This window comes from Pelophylax lessonae, assembly GCF_965119305.1.
Source record: "Pelophylax lessonae genome assembly, chromosome: 3".
NCBI classification, from domain to species: Eukaryota; Metazoa; Chordata; class Amphibia; order Anura; family Ranidae; genus Pelophylax; species Pelophylax lessonae.
This window is the reverse complement of record NC_138770.1, coordinates 252,484,661-252,510,820: the sequence shown is the minus strand read 5'-3', so window position 1 is coordinate 252,510,820 and position 26,160 is coordinate 252,484,661. Positions and strand designations below refer to the sequence as shown.

The window sequence follows — 26,160 nt, the reverse complement described above, 5'->3', positions numbered from 1 at the left end:
AGAGGTTCTCGTCTCTACGGCGGTTCCTTTCTTGCGTGGTCAGGCGAGACCGATCCACCTGCATGGCTTCCTCGGCGGGAGGCCCAGAAGAGGGTTGCGGTGGAGGCTGGAAGATAGGCGCCAGACGAGGAAAGCGTCTGGGACGAGCACTTCCCTTTTCCTGTAGCAGTTCCTCTCGTCGCTCAGCAAAACGCAGGTCAATCCTGGTGGCCAAATGGATGAGGTCACTCAGGTTGGTAGGGACTTCTCGTGCGGCCAGGACGTCCTTTATGGCGCTAGACAAGCCTTTCTTAAAGGTAGCACAGAGCGCCTCGTTATTCCAGGAGAGTTCCGAAGCCAGGGTGCGGAAACGGATAGCATAGTCTCCGACAGAGGAACTCCCCTGGGACAAGTTCAATAACGCAGTCTCTGCTGAGGCAGCCCGGGCTGGCTCCTCAAAAACACTCCGGAATTCCACAAAGAAACTCTGGACACTGGCTGTGGCAGGATCGTTGCGGTCCCAAAGTGGTGTAGCCCAGGCCAGGGCCTTCCCCGAAAGCAGGCTAACAACAAATGCCACCTTGGCTCGTTCCGAGGGGAACTGGTCAGCCGACATCTCCAGGTGAAGGGAGCATTGGGATAAGAATCCGCAGCACAACTTGGGATCACCGTCGTACTTGGCCGGCATGGACAGACGGACTCTAGAAGTGGCGGCGGCCACAGGCTGCGGTGGTGAAGCAGATGCAGGCGGTGGAGGCGGCTGCTGCTGTGCTGGAAGAAGCTGCTGCAGCATGGCGGTCAACTGTGCCAGCTGTTGACCTTGCTGAGCGATCTGCTGCGACTGCTGGGCCACAACTGTAGTAAGGTCCGCGATACTAGGCAGAGGCACATCAGCGGGATCCATGGCCGGATCTTACTGTCAGGGTCCGGACTGGTAGCAGGAGCGATGCAGGGAGTGGATCCGCTGTGTCAGTGAGGGATTGGCGTGGACCGTACCGGAGGATCGGTTCTAAGTAGTTACTGGTTTTCACCAGAGCCCGCCGCAAGGCGGGATGGGCTTGCTGCGGCGGTAACTACCAGGTCGTGTCCTCTGGTAGCGGCTCAACCTCACCGACTGCTGATATAGGCGTAGTACAAAAGGGACAGGCAGAGGCGTAGTCAGACGTAGCAAAGGTCAGGGCAGGCAGCACAGGTTCAGAGGCGATAGTCGTTAGCAAAGGGTTCGGCAACAGGCAAAGGATTACACAAATAACGCTTTCACTAAGGCAACAAGGCAACAAAGATCCGGCAATGGCTGGAAGGGGCAGGTCACTTATATAGGAAACAGGAAACAGGAAACATGTCACAGGAAACGGGTCACAGGAAACGGGTCACAGGAAACGGGTCACAGGAAACGGGTCACAGGAAACAGGAAACAGGTCACAGGAAACAGGAAACAGGAAACAGGTCACAGGAAACAGGAAGGGAGGTTTGGACCAGGCACCAATTACTGGTGCACAGGCCCCTTAAATTTCAAACGACCTGCGCGTGCGCGCCCTATGGTGCAGGGGCGCGCGCTCCGGGAACCATGTGAGCGGGGAGCGGAGGAGGGAGCCGGAGCGGGCACAGGTGAGTGGATCTGGAACGAACGCTGCGAGCGCTCCGGTCCAGAAGCAGGGACCGGAGCGCTCAGCGTTACAGCTATGTTGTGTATTACATAGTCAAAATCAATGTGTTTATTGCAGTTGATTGTTGCTGTGTAGTTTGCAACTAATGAAGTTCTTCTTTAAAGTGGTTCCAAAGGCTAGACATATTTTACCTAATGCATTCCCTGTTTTCAGGACAAATAGGCCTTCATTTGATGGTAAATTTTAATGGTTATTTACTGATTTTTTATTATCAAAATATAATTGGCCCTAGTGAACAAAAACACAACTTAAAACTTCAGCTGTATATTTCTTGTGATTACCATGACCTGCCACCTACAAAACAACTCAAAGTAAATTCTTCTGCTCCTGCTCTTTTATATTTGACGAAAAAATTGGGGATTATGGGGATTGTGTTTGTGTTCACTAAAATTCATGAAATACCGTACGACATAAAAATTTCAACACCCACCATTTCATTCTCTAAGAACTCTGCTTTATATACACATATATATATATATATATATATATATATATATATATAATATTTAGGGGTGCTAAGTCATTTTCTAGAAAAAAAAAACAGATTTTCATGTACTGTATGATCGAAATGTCAGAATCGGCCCAGTTGACAAGTAGTTAAACCCACAGAGGGACCATTTTTTATTTTTTCCAGAAGACTTCATTATCGCTTTAATGTCTATACATTTTGTAGAGCTCAAATGCAGAGCATGATAGAAAAGCCTATAGGAGTCTAGTCGTCAGTTAAAATCTCAGTCACATGTAGCCCACTCAAGTGGACAGGTGAAAAATTCCTTGGAAAATTAATAGATGTTCAATTTTTTCTTTTCATGCACAAAGAGTAATGAAACAAAAATATCCTAACCGTGGCTTTCTTCATTCATATATGAAATGATTAAGCCCTGATCTAACTATTTTTATCTTTATTGATTTTCTTAACATACTTTTTATTAACTCTTCTAGAGAGCCTCAAGATACAATGGGAGGCACAAAGAGAGGCACAAGCATAAGGCCTGCACAATCTTCTAAACTCAAGAAACAGAGCAGAATCTGCTTCTAATTACCAAAGCAGGTTTAGATACCTTTGTTTATTAGGAGCTATCTGCTCCGTCTTGACATAGCATAGTGAGCAGTAGGGTTGCTTCCATTCTTTCTGCCCACCCCCTCCTGCTCAGCTTAGAGCAAGAGAGAAGAGGAAGGCTGTTAACCCTGGCAAACCCAGTCATATAGGCAGGAAAAGGAATTTATGTCAACTAAAATATTTTCATTGACTAAAAGAACACTATTTTAGTCGACTAAGATATGAATAAAACTAAAACAATTCAGATGACTAAAAACTAAAATGACATTGTAGTCAAAAGGCTAAAATACGACTAAAACTGAAATTGCATTTTAGTCAAAATACTTTTTCTAAAACTAAATCAAAATGTGACATCAAAATAACACTGCACTACCACATAAGAATAGGTAGGGGGCATCTACTAAGTTGCTGAAAGAAAAAAAATTAAGAAAAATACTTTTATTATTTTTTTTTCTTGACATTTAATGTTGGTAATATATTCAAGTAATATGTGTGATGGCATTACAGTCAATAGAGTTTACAGTTTTTTGGGGTATTTATTATATTTTAAAGCAGTACGTCTGTTTGTCAAAAAACAATATCTTTGTTTCTTTATGAAACTTGGTTTTATTTATAAATACGTTATATATATAACAACGGCTAAGGCTCAGTTCACACGGATGCGACATGCACACTGACTTTGGAGCACACGTCGCATCAGAAGTCGCAACCTATTCAGTGCAATGGAACCATTCTAATAGGAGCGACCTGTGTCGCTCAGACTTAGAAAGAAGTTTCTGCACAACTTTTGGTCTGACTTCAGTACAACTTGCATTGACTTCTGTTAAAGAAGTCGCATGCAAGTCATGCCAAAGTCGAGATGGGATTTGGCTTCAAAGTCGAGTGGAAGTCACGGGACTTTGAAGCTGCAGCACAATGAACTGGGCTCAATCTGTGCCTGTAATGCATGTTCAAACCTTAATACCATAAATAATAACGTTATTAGATTTTTACTCCAGGAGTATATAATGAGTTTGGTGATCCTAGAGAAATGCTTAAATAATGCCTTACAATTTAACTAAACCCATTCGATTTTAGTCAACTAAAATGTACTGGAGATTTTAGTCGCCCAAAATACGACTAAAACTCAAACAATTTAAAAGACTAAAACATGACTAAAACATTATTAGAGAGATTGCTAGATTAGCCTCTAGAGCAGTGGTGGCTGGTGCTCCATTAGTGGGGGGGGAGGGCAGACGGACCCCCCCAATCACTCCAGCCTACACCACCATATCCCCCTGTGCCAGTTTATTTACCTTGCTCCATGGGACTGATAGACAGCGGCGGCAGCGGCTTCTCCCTCAGTCTCCATGTTCCCTCTCGGCGGCCATCTCCTCTCTCCTTCTTGGCCAATAGGATACCTTCTCCTTTCGGCCAATCAGGAAACATGTTTCAGGAGGACCCGCTTCTTGATTGGTCGGGAGGAGAATCAGTGCGGCAATAGCGAATATTTATTCGCTATTGTCACACAACTGGGTGGGCTCAAGGCGCAGTGCTCTGCACCCCCCGAGCCCACCCTTTTTTGAAGCCTATTAGAGCTTCTGGCTCTAATCACATGCATCAAAAAAAAAAATCCCCCATTGGAATCCATGCATCCGGTGCCCTGCATGTAGATTAGCGAGCCGGATGCATGGATGGGGGGGGGGGCGGCGCCCCCAATGGATGGGCCGCCACTGCTCTAGAGGGAGCTCTGTATTTGAATGTAATAATTCATCCTCCCTCTTAAACCCCTTAACGCGGACGGAATGTAAATATGCGACCTCAGCTTCAGGGGGTTGTACCGGGGTGATGCCTGCAGCTAGAGGCATCGCCCCAATACCATTTTTTTAGAGCCAACGGTCAGCTTCCTTGTAAGAAGCCACTTGGTTGTTATTACAAGGAGCAGGAGGATACGTTCCCCGCCTTCCGCGAATCGCCCAAGTCTAAGTTCCCACCAGGAGACCCAAGCGACTAGCCGATACATCCGCCGGCTGGACGAAGACCCTAATAAAGCCAGATTCGGCTTTGATCAGGTCTCCAATGTAAAAACCCGGAAGTGATGTCATGACATCACTCATGGGTACTGGATCCCTAAAGGCGCCAGATTCAAAACAGCCAAACTTTTTGAATGCTTTTAAGTGTAGAGGAGGGATTTTGGGTCTTTTAGACCCCAGAATCCTCCATAAATAGTACCTGTCACTGTCTATTACTGTCAGAAGGGATGTTTACATAGAATGCATTAAGGTTAAAAAAAAAACCTTGTGCCTTTACAACCACTTTAACAACTGCTGAGCTATAAGCCACATAGGGAGTGCAGTCAGCAGCTTGCATTGTGAGAAGGGGCTGTAATGTAAAAGCACTGTGCAGCACTGAAAAGCAGGAAGCAGAGAATGGGTACGTAAGAAGTACATATGGCTGCCACAATGTACATATATAATAATACATTATACATAGAAACAAGTTTTTCCTCAGTAAGATTTGTTTTCCGAGTGCCTCTGTCATAATAGGGACAGACAGACTTTTCTAAATTAGTGTTATTACTTTTTTGTTTTTTGGAGTTTTACTATTTATGTATTAATATTTTAAAATGCAATGCTACTTCATAGCATATACTATTATATCACAAATCTTCATTGGTTTTCTGCATTCCTGCTGGCTGTGCAGATATGAAGTTGAAAAATGTCAGTTAATGAACTAGAGTCAGTTTACTTAGTCACTGACTATATTTTATTGCGTTCTTTTTTTGTTGTTTCTGAATTTGGCAAAGGTTTCTGAGATATTTGAACAGGGAGTAAGAGGTAGGAGACTGAATATTACAAGCAATTCTTCAGACTCTGTATGAAACATCTCTAGCTGCTTTTGCTGGAAAATAGCAGCTTGTGTGAGGATGTTGCCATCATAGAAATGTTTGCTTTCAAAAAAGTCCATTGACTATAAATTAAAACTTAACTCTGGGCAAATAGCTAAATCCACAATTGAACCACATATGTAAACTGCCTTACTTGACAAAGGTTTGTAATTCTGCACAGCCAGTCATGTAATTCTTTTTTTTTTTTTACTTTCCTTTATTTATTTTAATCATATACAATAAAAAAAGGGTATACAACATTTATATCGCTGTTCAAAACATTCATATACAGAAATCCCAATTCCCCTCGATCCCCCCCCCCTTTCCATATTTTGCCATTTTATACCTCTCTTTCTCCTCTACTCTCTATTTCGCCTTCTCTCTATCCCCTTTCCTTCCCCTTCCGTTTACTCCATATCTCCCCATATTTCCTTGTTTTCTTAAATTCTACCCATTTTTCCCATGTTGTGGAGAATTTCTCTATTTGATCTTCTCCACTACTGCTCAAATATTCAATTTTGTAGATATAGTCTACTCTTTTGAACCAGTCCCTCATCGTAGGGCTTTCAGGGTTTGACCACTTTTTTGGTATTGCCCCTTTTGCTGCATTTATAAATAAGGTACTACTGTGTTCTTATATTGTTTCATTGTATTTTTTGTGTTATGGAACAGGCAGACCCATGGTGCGTCAATCATATCCATAGCCGTGATTTCCCCTATATACTGTCTCACCTTCTGCCAATAGTCCCTTATCTTTGGACATTTTCACAATATGTGTGCCATAGTACCCTCTATATTACACAGTCTCCAACACGCTGCAGGTTTCTCTGGCTGATATTTATGCACCTTGAAGGCGTTATATACCATCTAGAGAGACATTTATAATTAATCTTTACCATGTTTATATCCACTGCTGTCCGCTCTCAGTACTTTATTTATTTGTTGCTCCTCTAAACGTGATCCCAACTCTTTTTCCCAAATATTAATGAATGGCGGTATTCACGGTTCCATGTTTTAAGGCCGTCTGCAAAGTACACAGGCGTTTCAATGAAGAAAAATCCTTCTCTGATCTAATCGGCTGGGGTAAAGTTGTCACAAAGTTTCTTAACTGGGAGTACCGCCATTCATTTAATATCATCAATTCCTTTTTGTGTTTCTATTCCTGGTATGGACATATCTTTCCTTTTTTCATTATATCTTAAATCTGTGTATTTTTATCTATTAACCATTCTCCAAATTGTGCCCAATTACCAGGTAAAAAATAATTTTCCCCATGAGTGAAATTAAAGGCGAATTGTATTCCCATTTTATTTGTTTATAAATTAAATCCCATACCCTAAACACATTCTTAGTCAACTCATGTGCATCTACATCTAACATTTCTACATTCTACAAAAAGTTTTGGATGATGTGCAGCGGGGTAACATGGCCAACCATTATCACCACATCCCTCATATATTGAAACCAAAAAGAAAAAGGGGCTTGTTCACTGAACTGAGTGGCAGTTCGTGAAACACCCAATTTGGGACTTTTAAGGTGAATGGGGTTGGCGCAGACAGATAAGACTCATTTGTATAAAAACATATTTATTGAATTAGGAATAAACTAATATCTCCCCTTTTTTTCTGTTAATGCATAGAATTGTGTTAAGAGGTGAAACATCATGTGGTCCCTGAAGAAGCTAGTTATCTGGCGAAACATGTAGGACCCCACTGTTTACACATTCCTCTTCTGTTCACGAGATATTATCTCCTCAATGTACTATGTATGATTTCTACATTCTATCATCACTACATTCAATATTTTTGTGGTACCCAAATATTATTGCTTAACCGTGTTTTACTCACACATATTCAATTTTTACCCATTTTCCTTTTAACTTTTTATATTTGTCCACTCCACCATTTGTGCTAGTACCACAGCATTGTAATACCTTTTAATATCCGGAGCAGCTAAACTCCCTTTTGTCTTCTCTCTACTAGGGATGATCGAACTTTTGAAAAGTTCGGTTCGACCAGAACACCCGAACTTCACGAAAGTTCGGTTCGGATTTCAGAACCCCATTGAAATCAATGGGACCCGAACTTCTGTAATCAAAAAACACAATTTTTAAGCCCTAAAACCCAATAAATGCCCCTAAAAAGTGCCTAGGGTTCTGGGTCATGCCCCAGGGACTATTAATCACACAAAAAAAAGTTCTTAAAAATTGTCGTTTTTGATAGATAGCCAATTATTGAAAAAATTAAAAAAAAAAAAAAAAAGAGATTTCTTTGGAGTTAGTGTCTGGGGGGTCTAAAAGTTGTACCTGTGAAGTTTCAGCTCTGTAGCATGTCCAGAACCAGAATTACAGCATACCAAACCTTCAAAAATGACTTTTTTGCTTAACCGCACCTTTCTTTTGCTCCTAATCAACGGCTCAGCCAATGTGTATGATGGGGACATAATGCAGTGCACTGGGAACAAGATTAGAGGTTTTTTTGGAAAAAGGTGCTGTCTCTTTAAATGTGCATATAATTAACGGGTGTATTTCCACAATGGGGCTTTTATTACCAAATGTTTCAAGAAGTCCAAAGATGTATGTGATTGCACTTTATTTCATGTAAAATGGTGTTTGGTGCACTTTAACTTGAAATCTCACAAGAAACAGACATATATGCACGGATACATTGAGGGTTAGGGGTAGGGGCCACAATGTAGTGCAGAGTGAACAAGATTAGAGATGTTTTGGATGAATACTGTTGTCTCTTGACTTTGAATAGAAGTAAAGGATGCTTAAAAATTGGGCATTTGGTGGTGCGGACGATGCCTTGACACCATATCCCTATGAAAGTGCTGGTAATGAAAGCAATAATTGCCTTTGTAAGGAAAAAAATTACAATGATATGCATCTGTGTGACAGGTGCGCAAAAATTGTTGTTTGGGTGTTGGCGGAGCCATACCACTGTAAGCCCAAAGAGCTGGTGTTGAAGAAGGCGTAAAAATTATGAAGGTGTGCACCTGTGGAACAGGTGCGCAAACATGGTAGTTTTGGTGTTGGCGGAGCCTCCCCACCATAACTCCAAAGAGCTGGCTTTGAAGGAGGCCCAAAAATTGTAAAGGTGTGCACCTGTGGAACAGGTTCGCAAACATGGTAGTTTTTGTTTAGCATAGCCTCCCCACCTTAACCCCAAAGAGCTGGTGTTGAAGGAGGCCCAAAAATTGTAAAGGTGTGCACCTGTGGAACAGGTGCGCAAACATTGTAGTTTTTGTTTTAGCATAGCCTCCCCACCTTAACCCCAAAGAGCTGGCGTTGAAGGAGGCCCAAAAATTGTAAAGGTGTGCACCTGTGGAACAGGTGCGCAAACATTGTAGTTTTTGTTTTAGCATAGCCTCCCCACCTTAACCCCAAAGAGCTGGTGTTGAAGGAGGCCCAAAAATTGTAAAGGTGTGCACCTGTGGAACAGGTGCGCAAACATTGTCGTTTTTGTTTTAGCATAGCCTCCCCACCTCAACCCCAAAGTGTTGAAGGAGGCCCAAAAATTGTAAAGGTGTGCACCTGTGGAACAGGTTCGCAAACATGGTAGTTTTTGTTTAGCATAGCCTCCCCACCTTAACCCCAAAGAGCTGGTGTTGAAGGAGGCCCAAAAATTGTAAAGGTGTGCACCTGTGGAACAGGTGCGCAAACATTGTCGTTTTTGTTTTAGCATAGCCTCCCCACCTTAACCCCAAAGAGCTGGCGTTGAAGGAGGCCCAAAAATTGTAAAGGTGTGCACCTGTGGAACAGGTGCGCAAACATTGTAGTTTTTGTTTTAGCATAGCCTCCCCACCTTAACCCCAAAGAGCTGGTGTTGAAGGAGGCCCAAAAATTGTAAAGGTGTGCACCTGTGGAACAGGTGCGCAAACATTGTCGTTTTTGTTTTAGCATAGCCTCCCCACCTTAACCCCAAAGAGCTGGTGTTGAAGGAGGCCCAAAAATTGTAAAGGTGTGCACCTGTGGAACAGGTGCGCAAACATTGTCGTTTTTGTTTTAGCATAGCCTCCCCACCTTAACCCCAAAGAGCTGGTGTTGAAGGAGGCCCAAAAATTGTAAAGGTGTGCACCTGTGGAACAGGTGCGCAAACATTGTCGTTTTTGTCATAACCAAAATGAGGTTCTGTGAACGTAAAGAGAATGAGAGGAGGGTTTGAGGGTGGCACCATGGTCCAGGCTTAAACTGAGGCTCAACTGCCACATCACAACGATAGCCTAGTCTACAAGGTCTGCATCAGGTGCATCAAAGCTTGATATCCACGACTGATTCATCTTAATGAATGTCAAACGGTCGACTGAGTCGGTGGAGAGTCTAGTTCGATGGTCTGTGACGAATCCTCCTGCTGCGCTGAATGCCCGTTCCGATAGGACACTGGAAGCAGGGCAGGCCAACAACTCCATGGCATACTGGGCCAGTTCTGGCCAGTGGTCTAATCTTAAGACCCAGTATGCCAGTGGATCGGATTCGTCACATGAAAAGCCCTCTGTGTCACTTTGTGCCCTCACGTAATCGTCCACCATGTGATGCAGACGGTGTCGATGCGATGTGGCAGCTGAGAGGCCTGGGCGGTGAGGACTAAAAAAAGACCGAAAGGCATCCGTCAACCGCACGCCTTCTCCAACGCTCCTCTCGTGACCACCAGTAGAATCCATGGTAGGTTGTCCCCGCCCCTGCACCCTACGGGAGTCGGGGAACATGTTCACCAGATTCCTCTTGAGACTGTCCTCAAGGGATTTGATCCTGTGGACTCTATGGGTGGATGGGAAAAGCTCCGAGACTTTACACTTGTACCGGGGGTCAAGTAGGGTGGCCAACCAATAGTGGTTAGTCTCTTTAATGGCCTTGATTCTGGGGTCCTTTCGCAGGCTCTGGAGCATGATGTTTCCCATGCGTCGCAAATTAGCGAAGGCCTGAGAAGCTGACTCCTCGGGGTCACTCATAACGACATTATCTTCAACGGGCTCCTCCTCCTCCCAGCCACGTACTACTCCAAAGTGTCCCGAGGGAGTCAAACTAGGCCTTGCAGATTGCCGCATGTCTTCCTCCTCCTCCTCCTCAAACCCTGCAAAAGTTCCCGCAGAATCGTCCTCCTCCTCCTCTTCCACCCCTGGATCCTGCTCGGGCCTCTGGGAGCTAGGCATAATGGGGTCAGGATTCTCAGGATAAAGGGGGCCTTGAGAGGCAAGGAAGTCCTCCTCTTCCTCCTGCTGCTCTGCCTCCAGTGCCCTGTCCATAATGCCACGCAGAGTGTGCTCCAACAAAAACAGTACCGGTAGGGTGTCACTGATGCATGCGCTGTCCCGGCTGACCATCCTTGTGGCCTCCTCAAATGGCGAGAGGACAGCGCATGCATCCTTAATCAAAAGCCACTGCCGTGGTGAAAAGAAGCCCAGGCGCGCAGAGCCAGTGCTGGTGCCGTACTCGCATAGGTATTCATTGAGGGCCCTCTGCTGCGTGTACAGGCGCTGCAGCATAGCCAAGGTGGAGTTCCAGCGGGTGGGCATGTCACAGATGAGGCGGTGTACCGGCAGGTGAAACTCGCGCTGCACTTCGGCCAAACGTGCAGTGGCACTGTACGACCGCCTGAAGTGACTGCACACCCTTCTTGCCATCCTTAGCACATCCTGCATTCCCGGGTACGAGTTCAAAAACCGCTGTACCACGAGATTCAGGACATGCGCCAGGCATGGCACATGGGTTAACTTTCCCTGACGAAGGGCGGCCAGGAGGTTTGACCCATTATCAGTAACCACCATCCCTGGCTGCAGCTGGCGTGGTGTCAACCACCTCTGGGCCTGTGCCTGCAGAGCCCCAAGAATCTGAGGGGCAGTGTGCTGCCTGTCCCCTAGACACACAAGCTGCAGCACTGCGTGACACCTTTTGGCCTGAGACATAGAATAGCCCTTTGAACGTTTACGTGGTATCTCATCATATTCAAAGGACCATTCTGCAGAGGAGGGCATGGAGGAGGTAGAGGAGGAGGAGCAGGAGGGGGTAGAAGTGATCGATCTACCCGGATCAGCGACACCACCAGCTGTTTGCAGACGTGGGGGCAACACTGGCTGCAGCACCGAGCCCTGGCTACAATCCCTTCCACTGGCAAGCAGTGTCACCCAGTGAGCAGTGACAGAAATGTACCGTCCCTGCCCATGTTTGCTTGACCAAGTGTCAGCCGTCAAGTGTATCTTACGGCTGACTGACTTGGCCAGGGATGACACTACATTGCCTTCCACATGTTGGTATAGGGATGGCAGGGCCTTACGGGAAAAGTAATGCCGACTTGGCACCTGCCACTGTGGAACTGCACATTTTGCGAAGTCACGGAAGGGAGCAGACTCTACCAGGTTAAATGGTAATAGTTGCAGAGCCAGTAGTTTAGCCAAACTACTGTTTAGACGCTGGGCATGTGGGTGGCGGGGAGTATACATTTTTTTTCGTTCCAGCATGTGTGGAATCGAAATTTGGCGTCTAGATGATACAGCTGGTGGTGTGCTGGAGGTAGATGCGACACTGCCTGCTATATCATCATCCCTGCCAGTGGAGGCTGCCAACAGGTGACGAGTGACTATAGCAGGGCCAGGAACAGACTGATGTGCAGGTGGAGCAGGTGGAGCAGATGGAGCATGAGGAGGAGCGCGAGGAGAACTAGGAGGCCGACTGACCAATCTTTGGCCCTTTTGTGGGTTCTTTAAATGCTCCTGCCAACGGGCCGAGTGGTGGGTTGTCAAATGCCTGTTTAGGCAGCTTGTACCCAGGTGGTTGACATTTTTGCCACGTTTTATACCCTTCTTACAAATCTTGCAGATCGCAACTGTTTTATCTGCATGGGATGTCTCAAAAAAGGCCCAGCAAGATGAGGTGTGTATAGTGGCCCGGGAGACAACAGGTGCGGCCTTAGATGGAGTAGGCCGTCTGCTCTCCCCTCTTGCTTGCTCTGCCTCCTCCTCAACCTCAGACCCAACATCTGACTCCATCAAAGACTGAGCATCAGGCCTGGCCTGGGAGACAACAGGTGCGGCCTTAGATGGAGCGGGCCGTCTGCTCTCCCCTCTTGTTTGCTCTGCCTCCTCCTCAACCTCAGACCCAACATCTGATTCTATCAAAGACTGAGCATCAGGCCTGGCCTGGGAGACAACAGGTGCGGCCTTAGATGGAGCGGGCCGTCTGCTCTCCCCTCTTGTTTGCTCTGCCTCCTCCTCAAACTCAGACCCAACATCAGACTCCATAAAGGACTGAGCATCAGGCTGGAGTAGATGGCCGACACTGTGGTCAAACAGCTCAGCTGACTCCTCTGCCATGTCTGAAATTGGGTCTAAGGGAGGACATGAGGTGGACATGGACTCATCTGTATTTGTTCTGACAACTGCAGAAGACTGACCACTTTTCTCTGCCTGGGTCACTGTAGTTGCAGATGATGCCGATGATGAGGGTTTGTTCATATAGTCCACCACCTCCTGTACATACTGTGGACGTATAGCTTGGCCACTGCCGGAGAACAATCCAAATGGTGGCCTGGCTGAGGACTGACCACCACGTCCACCCCTGCCTCTAGACACCCTAGAAGCTGTGCCCCTTTCCGCAGCAGGGCCACGTATGCCTTTTCTTGGTCTACCAGGCATATTTCTCAATGATGCGTTGGCAACTGTGTGCGGTGAAAAACGCACACTGCTATGCGACCCACAGTTGTCGCTGGATACAGCACAGCAGTTGCGGTTCACGCACAGTAGCAAAGCCTTTTGCACAGTGGACCTAACGCTTTGAACAACAGGCGTTAGGTTGTCACTGATGCGTTGGCAACTGTGTGCGGTGAAAAACGCACACTGCTATGCGACCCACAGTTGTCGCTGGATACAGCACAGCAGTTGCGTGTCACGCACAGTTGCAAAGGCTTTTGTACAGTGCACCTAACGCTTTGAACAACAGGCGTTAAGTTGTCACTGATGCGTTGGCAACTGTGTGCGGTGAAAAACGCACACTGCTATGCGACCCACAGTTGTCGCTGGATACAGCACAGCAGTTGCGGTTCACGCACAGTAGCAAAGCCTTTTGCACAGTGGACCTAACGCTTTGAACAACAGGCGTTAGGTTGTCACTGATGCGTTGGCAACTGTGTGCGGTGAAAAACGCACACTGCTATGCGACCCACAGTTGTCGCTGGATACAGCACAGCAGTTGCGTGTCACGCACAGTTGCAAAGGCTTTTGTACAGTGCACCTAACGCTTTGAACAACAGGCGTTAAGTTGTCACTGATGCGTTGGCAACTGTGTGCGGTGAAAAACGCACACTGCTATGCGACCCACAGTTGTCGCTGGATACAGCACAGCAGTTGCGGTTCACGCACAGTAGCAAAGCCTTTTGCACAGTGGACCTAACGCTTTGAACAACAGGCGTTAGGTTGTCACTGATGCGTTGGCAACTGTGTGCGGTGAAAAACGCACACTGCTATGCGACCCACAGTTGTCGCTGGATACAGCACAGCAGTTGCGTGTCACGCACAGTTGCAAAGGCTTTTGTACAGTGCACCTAACGCTTTGAACAACAGGCGTTAAGTTGTCACTGTATTTTGCTGCCTAGCAAGCACGTATACCTGCTGTGATACAGCAGCACTGTGCCACGTGCTCACTAAACAGAACCCTCACACTTTCCCTACAGAAACTAAATTTTCAAATCTAACTAATGTAGTACAAAGTTCCCTAACTACACTAGATATCCCTTTCCACTAAATAGAAAGCTCCATACAGCAGAAGACTGACACTGTCCCTTAAGTTTTTTTTTTTTTTTTTTTTTTTTTTTTTAAACTCTAAGAACCAGCACAATCGCTGTATCTAACTACACTGGCTGTAAGCTAAATACAATTCTGCTATATGGAGCTTTAGAACCACTCGATATGTAGGAAATGTAGTGTAGCAAGCAGGAGTCAGACAGAACTGCTTCAACTCTCTTCAACAGGCTCTGGATAACTGTGCTAGGGGTTAGGCGGGGCCATCTTATATAGTGTGGGGCGTATTCACTCCTGATTGGCCTCTGGTCCCCGTAGTCACTCCAATCACGTTCCTAGGAGACTCCTGCCCCCTCATTGGCTTTTGCAGACGTTTCTGGGCCAATCACGGGCTTTTAAAGCCCAGTTCCTGTCCCAGTGCATTTTGGGCGGTTCTGGTGGCCGAATACCGAACTTTTGCCGCAAAAAGTTCGGTATTCGGCCGAATATCGAACATCCAATGTTCGGGTCGAACCGATGGTCGACCCGAACCGTTCGATCATCCCTACTCTCTACTTAGTACTGAGAATTGTATTCTTGGTTTCTTAATCTGCCATATAAATTGTGTTATCATTATATTTAATTTTCTAAAATAAGTCTGCGGTAGATATACTGGTAGCATCTGAAACTTATAGAAAAGTTTGAAAATTACATAATTGAAAATTACAGTCATGTAATTCAATCAAGCACCCCTAAAGCATAGTTTATCCAGTATGAGGTACATCGAATTTTTTCTTTTTATAATGTTTACACTGTAAAGTAGGGATGATCGAACGGTTCGGGTCGACCATCGGTTCGACCCGAACATTGGGTGTTCGAAATTCGGCCGAATTCCGAACTTTTTGCGGTAAAAGTTCGGAATTCGGCCACCAGAACCGCCCAAAATGCAATGGGACAGGAACTGGGCTTTAAAAGCCCATGATTGGCCCAGAAACATCAGTAAAAGCCAATTGAGGGGGCAGGAGTCTGCTAGGAATGTGATTGGAGTGACTACAGGGTCCAGAGGCCAATCAGGAGTGAATATACCCCCCATACCCCCCCAGTATATAACATAGCCCCGCCAAACCTCTAGCACTGTAATACAGAAGCTGTGGAAGAGATTGGAAGCATTTGTGTCTCTCCTGCTGCTTGTAAAGCTCCAGTGTCATTTTGCAATTATTAGTGTGAGGAAAGGGATATGCAGTGAAGTTAGGGTACTATATACCACTATAGTTAGATTCAAAAATCTAGTTTTTGTAGGGATAGCTTTAAGTGTCAGGGTGACCGTAGTGTAGTTTAGGGTACCTGACTTTGCCAAGTCAGGGTGACCGTAGTGTAGTTTAGGTGACCTGACTCTGCCATGTCAGGGTGACCGTAGTATAGTTTAGGGTGAACTGATTCTGCCATGTCAGGGTGACCGTAGTGTAGTTTAGGGTGAACGGACTCTGCCATGTCAGGGTGACCATAGTGTAGTTTAGGGTGAACTGACTCCGCCATGTCAGGGTGACCGTAGTGTAGTTTAGGGTGAACTGACTCTGCCATGTCAGGGTGACCGTAGTGTAGTTTAGGGTGAACTGACTCTGCCATGTCAGGGTGACCGTAGTATAGTTTAGGGTGAACTGATTCTGCCATGTCAGGGTGACCGTAGTGTAGTTTAGGGTGAACGGACTCTGCCATGTCAGGGTGACCGTAGTGTAGTTTAGGGTGAACGGACTCTGCCATGTCAGGGTGACCGTAGTGTAGTTTAGGGTGAACTGACTCTGTCATGTCAGGGTGGCCCCACTATGCAGATTCTGGGTTAGGGGTATACATATATATATATATATATATATATATATATATATATATATATATATATATATATATATATATATGTGTGTGTATACATATATATATATATATATATATATATATATATATATATATATATTTATATACATACACATATATATATATATATATATATATATATATATATATATATATATATATATACCCCTATACAGAAGTTCAATAAAACGCCCCAAAAACGCCTGAAAAACGCCTGAAACAAAAACGCCCAGGAGGGTAACATCATCCCTGCGCTACTGAAATTCGAAGAAAAATAATCTGTTTTTTTTTCTGGTTCTGGACATGCTACAGAGCTGAAACTTCACAGGTACACTTTTTAGACCACCCAGACACTAAATCCAAAGAAATCTCTTTTTTTTTTCCAATATTTTTTTCAATAATTGTCTCTCTATCAAAAACGACAATTTTTAAGAATTTTTTTTGCCTGATTCATAGTCCCTGAGGCATGACCCAGAACCCTAGGCACTTTTTAGGGGCATTTATTGGGGTTTAGGGCTTCAAAATTGTGTTTTTTGATTTCAGAAGTTCCAGGAAATTCGGGTGTTCTGGTCGAACCGAACTTTTCAAAAGTTCGATCATCCCTACTGCTAAGGTGTTTTATTTTAAATTTTGTCCTAGGTGATCATCACCACTTATCATTTATATAAAGCGACCTGTTCCCAAAAGAGTATTGCCTCTAATAGGATGTCATTGTATGCCTGTAGCTCAATTCTTCATAGAGCTCAGTGACTTCTGTGACTGCATCTACTACAAGCAGTAAGTATACAGCATCATTCTAGCACTGGGGAAAAAATGAAGTAAACATGATTTACAAAAAGTACCAAAGGTACAAGTGTTGAAACATAAAAACAAAGAAAAAGACCAAGTAGTCCATCGGGTCTGCCCATTTTTGTTTTGTTCTTTTTGTTAACTTTATTGTTCGACTATAAATCTATGTTTGTCCCAAGCATCTTTGAAGCTATTTACTGTCTCACTGCCTCTGCTGGTATTTTATTCAAAGAATCAACTACCCTTTCAGTAAAATAATACTTTCTTTTTTTTTCCCAAAAAAAGCTTTAGAAATGAGTATTGAATAATAATACTTTCTAAGATTAGTTTTGAACTTTCCTCCAGTTAGTTTGAAGTCATCTCCCTGTGTTCTTGGTTTTGGTTTCATATTGAAAAAATTCCCTCCTGAACCCTGTTTACCAGGATCAGGATGTATATAAAGGTTTCAATCATGTCTCCCTTTTACCTTCTTTCCTCCAAACTGTACATATTAACTTCCTGAAGTCGCTCTTGATGTGTTTTATTTCACAAACCTTTCAACATTTTTGTTACTCATCTCTGGACTTATTCTATAATCAAAATCTTTGTGTAAGTGAGGTCTCAAGAACTGAACACAGTGTTCTAAATGAGGTCTCACCAAAGATCTATATAGAGGAATCAGAACCTCCTTCTGCTGGTGATCCCTCTAGTGATGCATCCTGGAATTATATTTGCTTTTCCCACTGCCTTGTCACACTGTTTGCTCATTTTCCAATCATCTGAAATAAGTACCCTCAAATCTTTTTTTTTTCTATAGCACTGGTCAACACTGTACCCCCAATGTTGTACCCTCTCAGGGGATTCTTTTTTTCCTAGGTGCATTATTTTACGTTTAGAAACATTGAACTACAGTTTCCATGCTTTGACCAATCTTCCAGAAATGCCAGATCATGTTCTATGTTACAGACACCTCCAGGGATATTAACCCTACTACACACCTTTATGTCATCAGCAAAAAGACATACCTTGCCCAACAAACCTTTAGTTATATCACTTACATATAGATTAAATAGAAAAGGATCCAGTACAGAGCCTTCTGGTACACCACTAGTGACTGCTCTCTGTTCTGTGTAAACTCCATTTACAACCACCCTCTGGTATCTATCCTTTAGCCAACTGCATATCGACTGAACCACCACCCAAGGGTTAAGTCCTAGCTTGCACAACTTTTGTATTAGATCATTATGTTGAACTGTATCAAATGCCTTGCTGAAATCAAAACATTGGTAATGTAGTCATAAAATTAAATCAGATTGGTCACGCATGATCTGCCCTCAGTAAAGCCATGCAGCTTTAGGTCCAGCAAGTTATGTATTTGTAAGTAATTAATAATCTTTCTTTTCAGGAGTGATTTCATTAACTTCACTACAACTGTTGTTAAACTCACTGGCTTATAATTGCAAGCTTCTACTTTGCTGCCCTATATATAGGTAAAATATTAGCTGTCCGCCAGTCATGGGGAACTTCTCCTGTTAGAAGAGATTGATTAAAAAGATTGGTTAATGGTCCAACAACTATATCTCAAAGTTCTCTTAGAACTCTGGGATGAATACCATAAGAGCCCATTGCTTTATCAAGCTTTAACCGAGCAAATTCCTCTACTACCTCTGTCTCCAGAAATCCTAAAAATGAAGTGATCACTAGAACCCAAATTCTCTCCCACCTCAACATCAGACAGACAATCCCCATTTTTCAGTACTAAGTCTAGAATACGGTCACCTCGGGTTGGGCTTTTTACTAACTGTTTTAGAGAAACCCCATTCATTGCTTCCATTACATCCCTGCTCCTGCTTTTAATAGAAGTTTTAGTTTGTTGAGGTGTAAGACCTGTGTTAGTCTTTACATCAATCCCTGCACTATCGCAGTACCCCTTAAATCTCTTGCTCCTTATTTCTCCCACATTAAACTTAAGTCCCACCTCCTGTCATTTAATAGCTTACATCAGGGGTGCTGTGCCCGTGGAGTCCTCTGGTGTGGCCTGCAAACTCAATCCTTGAAAGCTCAACCTGTTAATCGCAATCTGGGCTTGCAGACCCACCGTCCATCCCAGAGCATCAGAGTGCAGTGACCCTACAGCAGAGGGAGCAGGCGGCCGTGGAGGGAGCAGGAGCCGCATAAGCAGATGCTTCCACTGTAGAGCCAGTTCCTGTCCTAGGTGGAGGGATACCAAGTACACTCCACCTCTAATCCTTTCTAATAGCCTAGACAGCGATGCCAGCAGCAGCTGAAAGAGGCCTTATGCTGCTTTCACACTGATCTGAAGGTGAAGAGCAGTGCATCTGCAGTTTTCCTGTGAGTTAGCTGCACTGAGCCATAGATTTCTATTATATTCTGTGGGTTTGGCACACTTTCTGAAAGTGTTGCACATATGCTGAAAGTATGATCAATAATTCCAATGTGCGAAGGGATCGGAATGGGTGAAACCAGAATTATTTTTATTGAGAACGTTTCTGCAATGATAAGGACATGAGGTATGACTTTTTAGTCTGAGGGACACAGCACAGCAACTGCTATTCTGTTCATACATACTATTACATAACTATATATATATAATAATATCAACATTCTCATATACAGGAATAACATCCTCATAGAAAATAATAACCAATTAAACATGTGCTCATATGTTGTTACTCCTCCTGTATCACAGTGGTCTCATAATACAATCTAATAAAAGATATAACAACATAACACTATAATAACCACATTTCTGGTACACTGTAGTCATATGATGTGACAGTGTGATCCACTAACATTTGTGCAGTGTTATTTAATCACACAGTAGTGACAGGAGCCTTTACTGATCACAGAGATGTAAATTAAATCAATTTCACCCTGTTTATAGCCCTAAATATACTCCTTCTTACCTGCAATGATAAGGACATGAGGTATAACCTTTTAGTCTGGTGGACACAGCAACTGATATTCTGTTCCCCCAGGAACAAAAGGTCTAACTTTTTAGTTCCTCCCATGCCTTACTGCAGTTGAAGTTTGTGCTTTGTGCTGCCATCTACTGGTGGTTTAATAGAAATGCCATGAAACGGAAATGTGTGTTTTTTTTTTTTTTATGGGGTACCTGACATCCCTTACAAAAGTGCACCAAAACAACTGAATTCAGTAGTTTTGGTGCACTTTCTGAAAGGACACCACAGTTGTAAGATGTAATAGAAGTCTATGCACCCCCGTTGTGGGTAAACCACAGCGTATCAGTGTGAAAGCAGCCTTATAGGGGGTCAGGACAGTAAGGGCTTGTTTACATTTGCAGTTTGGGGGATGGCAAAACCCCAAAGTTCAATGTGACCTGCAACAGGTTACCAAATCTCTTAAGAGGCCCATGCTCTTCAAAAGGTTGAGCACCCCTGAGAAGTTCCTCTGTACGATTAGAGCTCAGGATCCAATGGGCTCCACAGGGACAGGAGTATATTTGATAATTAAGAAAGTGGCCACAAGGTGCCTGCAGTTCTTCACTGCTTATTAAAAAAGAATAGTACACACATGCAAAAGAAATGACTATCAAATATGAAGACAATCCATAAATAAAAATGGGGATTTGGTCCCACCATATGGCCATATCGTGCTCAAGCCCACCACTGCGTCAAAGTACCCCATTGTCAGTGGGTCCTACACTATCCATAAAAAAAGGATGGATCCAGCCTCTCTACAACACCTTGCTGGGAGAGATGTACTACTGCACTACAAGGGACTCCTCCTATATCTACTTGATAGTGGACACTGATAGAGTACAGGTGTGTGTGGGGGGTGGGGGTGGAGATGCTCAACCTCAGAAGTCTGGTCAGACCGAATACATAACAAATGTAACAAATGTACTAAATGTAATAAATGTAAAACATCTTTTGCATGTGTGCACTATTCTTTTTTAATATGCATGTCGCTTGGTTCATAGCTGCACCAGCTTTAGAAATACATGTTCAGGGTGTGCTCCCCCTACTTTTTGCTTGTTTATTAAGTTCTTCACTGCTGTTGACCCCCCAATTTTATTCCTAGTACACTTCACTTCAGCTTTAGCTATTGCCCTATATTCCACGATCTTAAAACTGTAACAAGCACAGTAGTGCAATTGGAGCTACTGTACTAAATGTTTTTGTCCTTCAAATGAATGCCACAGAAACATATCTGCACATGGTGGCATTGCATCATGCTGTAAAACTCTTTTGTTAGTTATGTGTTTTATGTTTTGTTTCCCTCAAGCATCACACATAAAATCAATATTCAATCATTTATACAGACCCTTATCTCCTTTATAGCCTTTTGGACCAGGGGGACCGATAGCTCCATGTGGCCCTGGTAGTCCTATATCTCCCGTTTCTCCTTTAGGACCTGCAAAATGAAGTTTGTTAACTATATCTGATAGGCTTTATTCATCAAAGAAAGTGTAATTTATTTTCTTGACACCAACAATTCAATGAAGTACCATCCTGGATCAAAATTAACATAGCGCTTTACACTGATAGAAAATGTTCAGGCAGCTTGCAAGAATCATTAATGTTATTTGATCCAGAGGACTGAAATCAATACATAGTCAAAATCACCTTTCATGAAATAAATGGTAGTCACCTTGAAGAACATAGCTTTCAGAATACTTTAGCCTCACTATAATTTGACTTTTTCTTTGAGAAAGTAACAGGGAGAGAGAAAAGATATAGATGTAGTAAATGAGATCCCATTAATTCTAGACCAAAATGACATCCCATATCCCTTGTGATTCACAAGCTTAGATGGGCATTCATGTTCATATACTCATTATAAACAGAAATGATGCATGTTTGGGCAAGTTGTTAAACTCAGTGGCGTAGCGTGGGTTGTCAGCGCCCGGGGCAAGGAAAGTAATTTGCACCCCCTAACCTGCAGACTTTTAGCACTCCCTGAGTCCCTTCCTACAATAGTACTGACTAGACTGATTCCTATACTGACCTACCAGTCTACTACGCTAACATACCTGATTCCTGTACTGGCCACTATACTGACCTACCTGTCCACGACACTGACCCTTACACTGACCTACCTGATTCCTACCTGCCCACTACACTACACTGCCCACTACACTACACTGACCACTACACTGTCAACTACACTACACTACCCACTACACTACACTACACTGTCCACTACACTACCCACTACACTACACTGCCCACTACACTACCCACTACACTACACTGCCCACTACACTACACTACCCACTACACTACCCACTACACTACACTGCCCACTACACTACCCACTACACTACACTGCCCACTACACTACACTACCCACTACACTACCCACTACACTACACTACCCACTACACTACACTGCCCACTACACTACCCACTACACTACACTGCCCACTACACTACACTACCCACTACACTACCCACTACACTACACTGCCCACTACACTACACTACACTACCCACTACACTACACTGTTAACTACGCCTCCTCCCTAGGCTGTGTCTAGTCCTGCAGCCAGCAAAATGACTTACCTGTTTTCATGATCCATCAGCTCTGTCACATGGTGAAGACGAGCCCTTACAGGGGGCGGGTCAGGGAGGATTGTGAGAGCTTAGAGGAGGCGGGACGGAGGCACATGCAGAGTTGACTTAAAAGACAGCGAGGCGGGCTCCAGAAGCGAGGCGGGCCCTGCCACTGGCCAGCCCTGCTGCTGCACATGACAATGTTGGCCCAATCACAGGGCGCCGGCCATCGTTTAGCCTGAAGATGGCGGCGGCTGGAGTGACACACTAGGAAGAATTTTTAAAGTTTGCTAGAGTGACACTGGTGCGGGATGCGCCCCCCCAAATGTTGCGCCCGGTGCGGCCCGCCCCCCCTGCACCCCCCACGCTACGCCACTGGTTAAACTATAGTAGAAAAGTGTTGAACATTAACTTCTTTACAACCGGCCCCCGCAGATGTACTGTGGCAGGCAGACGCTCCTGGGCGAATCGCCGTACATCTACGCTCTCTCAAGAGTCTAGGGGGTGAGCGCTCGCCAGCGGCGGCGCGCTCCCGTCCCCGCTCGTCAGTGGGGAAGCCGATGCGTGTATCAGGTGGCTTTGATTGCCGCCTGACACCCGCGATCGTTCCCCGCTGAGAGAGAAGGACGGTCGGCTGTTGTAAACACAGCCGACTGTCCTTCTCCCTGGGATGATCACAGAGCCCATGTGATCCTGCTATATAGGATCACATGTCTCTATGGTCATCTCAGAAGCCAAGCCCCCCCACAGTTAGAATCACTCCCCTAGGGTCACATTTAACACCTTGATCACCTATACTGTTAACCCCTTACCTGCCAGTGTCATTATTACAGTAACAGTGCATATTTATAGCACTGATTACTGTAGTAATGTCACTGGTCCCCCCAAAAATGTCAGTTAGGGGTCTGATCTGTCCGCCGCAATGTCAAAGTCCCGCAAAAAAACGCAGATCACCGCAATTACTAGTAAAAAGAAAAAAAACAATAAAAATGACATACATCTTTGCCAGTTAGTAGACGCGATAACTTTTGCGCAAGCCAATCAAAATACGCTTAGAGCCCATTCAGACTAGGGCGACACAACTTTGGGGGGGCGACCTGTGAAGACTTGTGTCACTCCTATTAGAACGGGTCCTGTGCTAATCAATGGACTGCGACCGAGCGTGACTTGTCAGGCTGACAAGTCGCCTGACAAGTTGCGCTAATGTGAATGGGCTCTTATTGCTATTTTTTTTACCAAAAATATGTAGCAGAAAACAAATTGGCCTAAAATGTTAAAAATTTTTGATTTTACATTTTTTTTTTTGGGAATGTCATATAGCAGAATGTGAAAAATATTGTTTTTTTTTTAATTGTCGCTATTTTTTTTGTTTATAGCGCAAAAAATAAAAATCGCACAGGTAATCAAATACCACCAAAAGAACGCTCTATTTGTGGGAAAAAAGGAAGTAAATTTGGTTTGGGTACAGCATCGCACGACCGTGCAATTGTCCGTTAAAGTAACAAAGTGCCGAATTGCAAAATAGGGCCTGGTCAGGAAGGGGGTAAAATCTTCCGGGGCTGAAGTGGTTAAAGGAAACTTGCTGAGAGCACCATATAGACTGCCATTGCTAAAATCTGAAAATACAAATTGTCTGGATGTCTTGTTGATCTAATGATGCTTTCTGAGTCATTTACCAAGAAACGGGTGTTTTAAATGTCTGTATCCTTTTCTGGGCTAACTAGCACTGTGAGGTAGATTTAGAGCAAGTGAATATACCCCAAGGCATTATGAATGAGGGGAAGCTTCTGCTGACTTCCATCATCTAATCATGTAAAAGCAAAAATGCAGTTTTTTTCTTCTGTGTATGTAGCGCCCCCCCCCCCCCCCCAAACTCCAGAGGCATGGTGGTGACCCCCGGAGACAGGAAGGGCTTACATTCCTCCTCAGGGTGCAGATTATTAAGCATGGTGGGTGGTGTACAAGATAGAAAGATTGGCGCCAGTCACTTTTTATGCTTGAGTAAAGAGAAGTTTATTTCTCACAACAGGAACAAAATGGGAGAGAGGTGTGGGGCACAGGACACCCTTCGTCAAAAACAGCAGATTTGCAGACTCCTTAGACAAAAATGTAAAATAGGCAGACAGCAGTACAGAAAATAGCCTTTAAGCTGAAACCAGCAATCTGTACTTTGTAGCACAAGCTGTCTCCTTTAGCAACAGTATGCAACTCACAGAAGGTGCAGGAACTCTGTGGATGATTCCATCTTGACGCTTTCCCAGGCTCTCCATGGTTCCCCAGTTCATGACAGAATCACCTCTGGTACTTCATCTCAGGTCTCCATCCCTTCCTTCATGCTTTCAGGCAGTGTGCAGGCTCTTACCTACAGAGCCCCGAGCACATGGTTAGGCCTCAGGCTTCAGGCCTACCCAGCAGCAGCTGTACCTCACACACCCACCCAGACAGAAGTCTGGGTGGAAAAGGGCACAGATCACCTGACTTCCTCCAAATAAATAGCCTCTCCCAGCATGGCTGAGATAAACATAAATATTCATAACCTCACTCAGTGTAACTCATCACACTAATGCCAAAGGTAACAGCTACTGACATAAGGGAGAAATACAGCCAAACCGGGATTAGGAGGGAAATCCAATGACCACAAAGACTACAAATCAGCCAGGCTAGCTACCACCTAGCGTGACAAAATGTACTAACAACCCTGCTTAGGACAAGGGTGCTACATGTGTAGTGGGGTGCTCCTTTATCCAGATTCAGGTACAAGTCCCTTTAACTCAACTTCCCACAATCCTCTGGGCTTCCAGCATCCCCTGAGCTCCTGGACACGCCCAGGATCCTGCCTGATAGGACAGCAGTGACTGGGCAAGTGAGCTGTCCCCAGGTGCTGGGTCCTCCCCTGTTGAGTCTGGTGTGTGGGCCACCAGCAGTGAACACAGGAGCACACAGCATCTGTCCAAGTCCCAGTCACTGGAGAGGACTCTGTTACAGTCCACGCAGAGAAGCTGTCCAAGCAGTGGGGTGGTCCTATTTACAGCCCCCAGAGCCTTTTGACCGAAGTCAGCATCAGCAGTGCCAGTGTGAAGTCTGTGCCAGCTGGAAATACCCTCAGCTCACAGTCTGTTGAATGAACAATTACTATCTTGGACACGTGAGATTTCTTCAGCTCTCTATTCTATCAGTCACCTGAACTCAGAACACCCTGCTGCCATCCAGTGGCCATTAGTAGAACTGCGGTAGAATTGCTTTCATAAGTGTTAACCCTGCTTCTCTACTGTTCGCATTACCGTTTTGTACTGCAAACCCCTGTTCACATGATCTCCTGTGTAATCTAAGTTGATTTTCATTGTTAAGTTAACTAGAAATTGAACATCACCACTGGTCTGATCATTTGGCTGATACCGTTACATAACACATGTGTTATGTAACTGAGTGTCTATGTAAGGTACATGAACTGGGTGCAAGCATTAGCAATTTTGGTGCTGCACCCTGAAGAAATTCTAAAGGGTATCTTAAACACCCTTTATGAATTTCCCTTGAATGTCTCTGTGCAGGAGCCTAATTTAACCACTTCTGGACCCTTAATGACCAGGCCATTTTTTGCGATATGGCACTGCGTTACTTTAACTGGCAATTGCACTGTCGTGCGACTCCGTACCTAAATACAAGTGTTGTCCTTTTTTTTCCCACAAATAGAGCTTTTTTTTG

The 26,160-nt window shown here is 44.5% G+C and overlaps 1 protein-coding gene across 1 annotated transcript in view; it reads right to left on the bottom strand.

Annotated features, from left to right (window-relative positions):
- The window catches only part of OTOL1 (otolin 1), a gene marked incomplete at its 3' end in the record, with an annotated part of 132,243 nt that overhangs the window by 16,352 nt on the left and 89,731 nt on the right, over nucleotides 1-26,160 (bottom strand). Inside the window, exon 6 of the mRNA XM_082250836.1 lies at nucleotides 21,227-21,316. Within this exon, the coding sequence (XP_082106962.1) occupies nucleotides 21,227-21,316 (90 nt within the window). The remainder of the gene's footprint in view (nucleotides 1-21,226; nucleotides 21,317-26,160) is intronic.